We start from the raw sequence: 6,000 nt of genomic DNA on the forward strand, positions 1-6,000 counted from the left end.
CTGAGAGAAGGCCACGGTGCTACTGCGATTGCTGAAGGCTTCTCAAACAGCTAATCAGCAGGGGTCCCGGGTGTCAGACCCCCCACCTATCAGATATTGATGAGCTATCCTTAACCCCTTTTTTTCCAGTATTAAAACACAAGAAAAACGAAATAAATGTGGTATGGCTGTAATCGTACTGCTCAAGAGAATGAAGGGAACTGTTCCGTTTTTACCACATTGTGAACACCATAAAAAAAAAAATGCCCTAATACGGTTATGTAAACGGAAAAATAAAAAAAAGTTATGACCCCGGGAAGCCAGAGAATAAAAAATGGAAAATCACAAGGTTCTGAAAGGGATAAGAGAGGTCATCAATATCCGGTTGGCCGGGGTCTGACTCAGTGATTTTTAGGAGCTACAGCATCTGAACTACATAGGTCCATACACTCCAGGCCTGGTTACTGCAGGGCTGTAAGGTCAAGCGAAATGCAGTAACCAGGCCCGACCACTACACAGCGTGTGGAGCTGTTCAAGTCCTACACCGCAGCTTCTGAAGACAGCTGATTGGTGGGGGTGCCAGGAGTCGGACCCCCACTGATCCGATATTGATGACCTATCTATCGGTTCAGTGGGGCTGGCCAACCGTCATGTGTAGGGGGGGTATCCCGACTCTCATGCCAGCAAAGAAGGGCCTGGCATGTTGAATTTTACATGGCTGTTCCTTTTTTTTTTTTCTGGTAGTGGTTTACTCCCCTCTCCCCATTCAGGACACGTGCATCCCCAGCTGAACCAAGCTTGCATGTGTATGAGAGAGGGCGAGGTCGGATGGCGGCTATCGAAGGTGTATAAACGATATAAGGCGTTGTTCATGTATGCAAGTGAGACTTGTCCATTGCATACGAGTTGCCATTGGACTCCATTGTATGGTAGATCCAGCGCTGTGACCAAGACCCATGTGAACAGAGCCTTAGGAGATCCATTGTGGAACTTGTATTCAAAGTTAAAGCCCCATCCTTACCTAGTAGCTAATGTAAAGAGGAGCTCTCACCTCCAATGTAAGAACAGTTCTGTGGATTCTGTTTTTACGACTCTGTGCTGTGCCATTCCTCCGTTATTCCTTCTAGAAGTTATGTATGACGTGGAAGCAGTCTGCAATGAAGGTCCAGATGTGTGTTACCAGTTGGGGGGGGGGGGGGGTGTCCCTGCAGAGTCTGACTGTGCAGGGACACACTCCCAATTGGAAACGCCCACCTGGACCATTATTGCAAACTGCTGGAAATGAATTTATATCTTCTAGCAGGAATACTAGAGGAATGGCCCAACACAGACTCATAAGAATAGATGCTGCAGTATAGTTTTTACATGGGGGATGTAAAACGGACATGTCAGGCGGAGTGAGGGGTACATTTTTCTGTTACTCCACTACAAGGACCGCGTAGATCATACCTCCTCAGGTCATACGATCACCATGAAATCCAGATGCATTCCTCAATTCATACATGGTGAAAATAAGGTTGTTGGAGAAGGCAGAACATGATGTTCCTGGCGTTTTGAGCGCCCCGACCTCAGGGGTCAGTCAGCTGTCGATGGGATGAGAGCTGCCTGTGACAATCAACCATCTGATGCTCCTCTCTCTGCAGACCCAAGTACGCCCTCCTGGACGAGTGCACCAGCGCCGTCAGCATTGACGTAGAAGGCAAGATCTTCCTAGCGGCAAAGGATGCCGGGATCGCCCTGCTGTCCATCACCCACCGACCTTCTCTGTGGTAAGCTGGCTGTTCTCCACGTGTGGCGTGCGATATTGCACATATTTGCGTCAGGGCTAAAATTATCCTAACAGCGGCCTTAAAGGGGTTGCCTGGGTTGGGTTAAAATTGCAGGTTAAAACAATTAAAAATGAATAAAAAAAATGAATTCTGTAGCCATGTATTTATTCCCCTTTGTTACAGCCAGTCTATGTTTACTTGGCTGCAGCGGTGATGTGCCTATATAGCCACATGACGGCTGTAGCAGGTGTGCCTCACGCTGTGCGCCACTGCAGCAGGCACGTTTCGTGCTGTGCACCGCCACAGCTGGCGCGTTTCATGCTCCATACAGCTGGTGCCTCTAAGGCCGTGCACCGCTGCAGCAGGAGCATCCTCGGGCCGCGCACCGCGGCAGCAGGAGCATCCTCGGGCCGCCCACCGCGGCAGCAGGAGCATCCTCGGGCCGCCCACCGCGGCAGCAGGAGCATCCTCGGGCCGCCCACCGCGGCAGCAGGAGCATCCTCGGGCCGCCCACCGCGGCAGCAGGAGCATCCTCGGGCCGCCCACCGCGGCAGCAGGAGCATCCTCGGGCCGCCCACCGCGGCAGCAGGAGCATCCTCGGGCCGCCCACCGCTGCAGCAGGAGCATCCTCGGGCCGCCCACCGCTGCAGTGTCTCACGGATGTATGGGCATGTCACCACTGCAGCCAAGAAAACAGACTAATGTCGAGGACCACAACAGCGGGGCATAACTTAGAAGTAATGCTTATTTTTAGTTTTATCACATCTATTCCCCATTGGGCAATTTTTTTGTGCAGCTCTGACAACCCTCCTAATGTCTGCTTAAGTCACATGGAGAAACAGTTTATAGTCACTTTGGTACCAGAAGAAATGGGGTCCAGGGTAGATGGGGTACGTCTGTAATTCAGCTTTTGCACTGGCTCATACAATGCACAATGTAGCGCAGCAGGCGGTATTATTTCCAGGCCTTGTGGCAAAACTTTGGACCATTGGGAGGAATTCGGAGCATGTGAGAAGGTCCAGTGCCTTCCTTCTCCCTCGCTACTTGTGTTTAATTAGGAAATAATAGATGTTCATACGCACAAGGCGCCATTATGTGCGGAGCCTGTGAAGTCAGCGCCTCGGCATCACAGTACTATGAGGGGTGAGCGCGTCAGGCAGCACTGGGGTTAAACGGCATCACTGCTGCTTTAAGTAAGGGTTGTATGGCCATTCTCAGAGATGCGGTCCCCCCCCCCCCCAGCTGCCCTTTTGTGCCCCACTTCTGTCCCCTTCTATCGTCACAGATGGGGAACTTGGATGGCCTCCAGCCTTGGCCTCCACGAAGGGGACGCAGGGACAATGGAGGCTTGTTCTTGGCCTCCTCTGCAGTACGTACAGTGACCTTACCCAGGGAAGATGAGGGCATTTACCGCGTTGCTTCCTCTCGCCCTTCACTGTCCTGCCGCCTCTGACATCCCCATGTCTCTGCGCTTGATGACTCTATTAACATTGCCTGGAACGATAGGCCAAGGAGATTGATACAGGCCCTGTCTTAAAGGGGTTGTCCAGGATTATAAAAACATAGCTGATTTTACTATTCTTAATATTTTTTTATTATTAAATTGATTTCTTCCAAAAAACAGCACCACCCCTGTCCACAGGCCGTGCGTAGTATTGCAGCTCAGTCCCATTCACTTGAATGGAGCTGAGCCATGGACAGGCGGCCAGTACCTGCGACCGTATTTGTGCGCCACTGACCGCTCCTTAACCTTCTCCCCTGTAGGAAGTACCACACTCACTTGCTGCAGTTCGACGGCGAAGGAGGCTGGAAGTTTGAGAAGCTGGACACGGCCGCTCGCCTCTCGCTCACCGAGGAGAAGCAAAGGCTGGAGCAGCAGCTGGCCGGCATGCCGAAAATGCAGCAGCGGCTCGGCGAACTGTGCCAGATCCTGGGAGAAGATTCGGAGGTGTCCGGCGGCGAAGACGGACAGAAAGCTGAGCAGCCCGAGTAAGGACATTCCTGCGCAGGGTCGGCAGCCATCACTGCGCAGGCTGTCAAGGTGTGTCCAGCCCGCAGCCTCACCAGTACCTGCAGGGTAGCCCCTATTACCCACTCCCACCTTTCAGCCATTATTTTTTTTATTTCTATGATTTTTATTTTATTTTTTTTAAAGATAAATTTTTGCTAGGATATAGCAAACCACAATAACGCAGATAATCATGCACTTTATAGCCCCCCCCGACACCGAATGTGGTGCCAAGTTTAGGTAGGAGTCCTTTCTGTCCTCCGAAACATATTGAGGGTTTAGTCCAGAAAATGTGAATTAAATTTGGGGGGGTTTGAATACTTTTGCCCTACCCTTGCCTTCCTTGATGCGTCCCGCACAGGTACCTCCAAAGGGAGTATAGACGACTTGTGCTGTGCCATGTGGCAGTACCTGTGCGGGACGACTTCTATTGCAAAAGTATTCAGCCCCTAAAAACTCTTGCTCCTCCTATGCAGATTAGCAAGAGAGTCCAAACCCACCTCATGACCCAGACTCTCTTTGGACGCCCATGTCAATTTGGGGTTAAAATGGCAATTTTATGGTAAATTTCACCTTCTGATTACACATAATTGGTGCCCGCCTAATCGATGGCACTGCTCCATGACCATGATACAGATAATTGGTGCCCGCCTCATCAATGGCGCTGCACCTTAACTATCATTCCTTTATTTATCGCCGTAGCCATAGTGCAGGGTTTAAATGGAAAAACATGCCAGTTTCAAGATCTCTGCTTGCTGTCATCACATGGAAGCATTCTGGCTATATTAGAAGTACACATCCTGTACGGCCCTGAAGATTTTCCGCGCAGAGTAGACAGACCTCCTATGAGGTGAACGCATCAGCAAGAATGCAAATCTGCCTCCTCTGCTGAGGGTTTGCTCCAGTGTGTCAGTGCAGCTTGGTAAACCCTCAGCCTTCCAGTTCCTTGGTTCCAGATTTCTCACAGCTAAGAGGGCGAAGAGCTGTTCTTTACGCAGGGATTGCATCCTAGGGTCACGTAATGCATGTGCCACCCAATGCAAGCCCACGTGCGGGTGTTCTCCCCCCCCCCCCCCCATGCCTTAGAGGGAAGCTAACACTAGATCATTGCCACTAAGAAAACATAGACATTGCTGTAATGCCTCCATTTGACCACAAACTCATAGGTGGAGCTGTGGAGTCCTAGTCTTTACCACTTTAATCCAGGCAATAAGCACACTTCGTTTTATCTACTTTCTTTGAAGGGCGTGTCCTTTTGCACAGCCAGGTAATTGCACTAATCCATCTAAATGAAGCAACGTTGCCAATAGTCCTAATTGATAAACTAGCCTACCGTTTTGTGTATACAGCTCCTATGCAGACCAATGTGCCTTTTACAGGAACATATTGCATTGCTTATGATGTACGGATCCAAAGGTTCGTTCTGTGTTATAGTGCAGGGCTGCCTTCACAAGTCTGAAGACGCTAGAGCTCACATCTCCCAGCATTTCTTGCATGTTCAGTGTCTGCACAAGACCTGATTAGATAAATGTCCAGCTGAACTGATGAGGACCTCCAGCTCTCTGCCGTCGGGAGATGAGGATCAGGCAGTGGAATGTCGGCATGCCTGATCCTTTTGTTCTCGGGGACATAAGCCACTGTCAGAGGGAGTGGCTCTTTCCCCTTTAGCCAAGCATGCATGTGTATGGGGGAGCCAGCCAAACGAGCTGGGGAGGCCTTGCTCTCTCCCTGCATTATGGGAGCACAAACAAGCTGTTAGGGCTGTGTCCGACAACAAGCTCGTTGACTGTTTACCAGTAGCAACCAGCAGAATTGTGAATGCAGCTCTGGAGTTTAATACAGGCTATAACTCCGCTTCAGTACAGGATAAGTAATGTAAGTATACAGTGACTCCACCAGCAGAACAGTGAGTGCAGCTCTGGAGTATTATATGGATAAGTAATGTAACGTATGTACACAGTGACGGCACCAGCTGAATAGTGAGTGCAGCTCTGGAGTATAATACAGGATGTAACTCAGGATCAGTACAGGATAAGTAATGTAATGTATGTACACAGTGACTGCACCAGCAGAATGGTGAGTGCAGCTCTGGAGTATAATACAGGATAAGTAATATAATCACAAACTTTTTATATACTTTATATCATTATATCTGTAAATCTGGATTTGCGTGCCTGTATGCACATTATAGTCTACACTTCTGTGTTTTCGTGGGCGGCCCCCTCACGAGATAACGTCACAGGT

The 6,000-nt window shown here is 49.8% G+C and overlaps 1 protein-coding gene across 1 annotated transcript in view; it reads left to right on the forward strand.

Annotated features, from left to right (window-relative positions):
• The window catches only part of ABCD1 (ATP binding cassette subfamily D member 1), a 48,348-nt gene extending 42,614 nt beyond the window's left edge, over positions 1-5,734 (forward strand). The window contains exons 9-10 of the mRNA XM_044306262.1: positions 1,623-1,748; positions 3,513-5,734. Coding sequence (XP_044162197.1) covers positions 1,623-1,748; positions 3,513-3,741 — 355 coding nt within the window. The 3' untranslated portion in view covers positions 3,742-5,734. The remainder of the gene's footprint in view (positions 1-1,622; positions 1,749-3,512) is intronic.
• Positions 5,735-6,000: the final 266 nt, after the last annotated feature.

This window comes from Bufo gargarizans, chromosome 9 (genome assembly GCF_014858855.1).
Source record: "Bufo gargarizans isolate SCDJY-AF-19 chromosome 9, ASM1485885v1, whole genome shotgun sequence".
Classification (NCBI taxonomy): domain Eukaryota; kingdom Metazoa; phylum Chordata; class Amphibia; order Anura; family Bufonidae; genus Bufo; species Bufo gargarizans.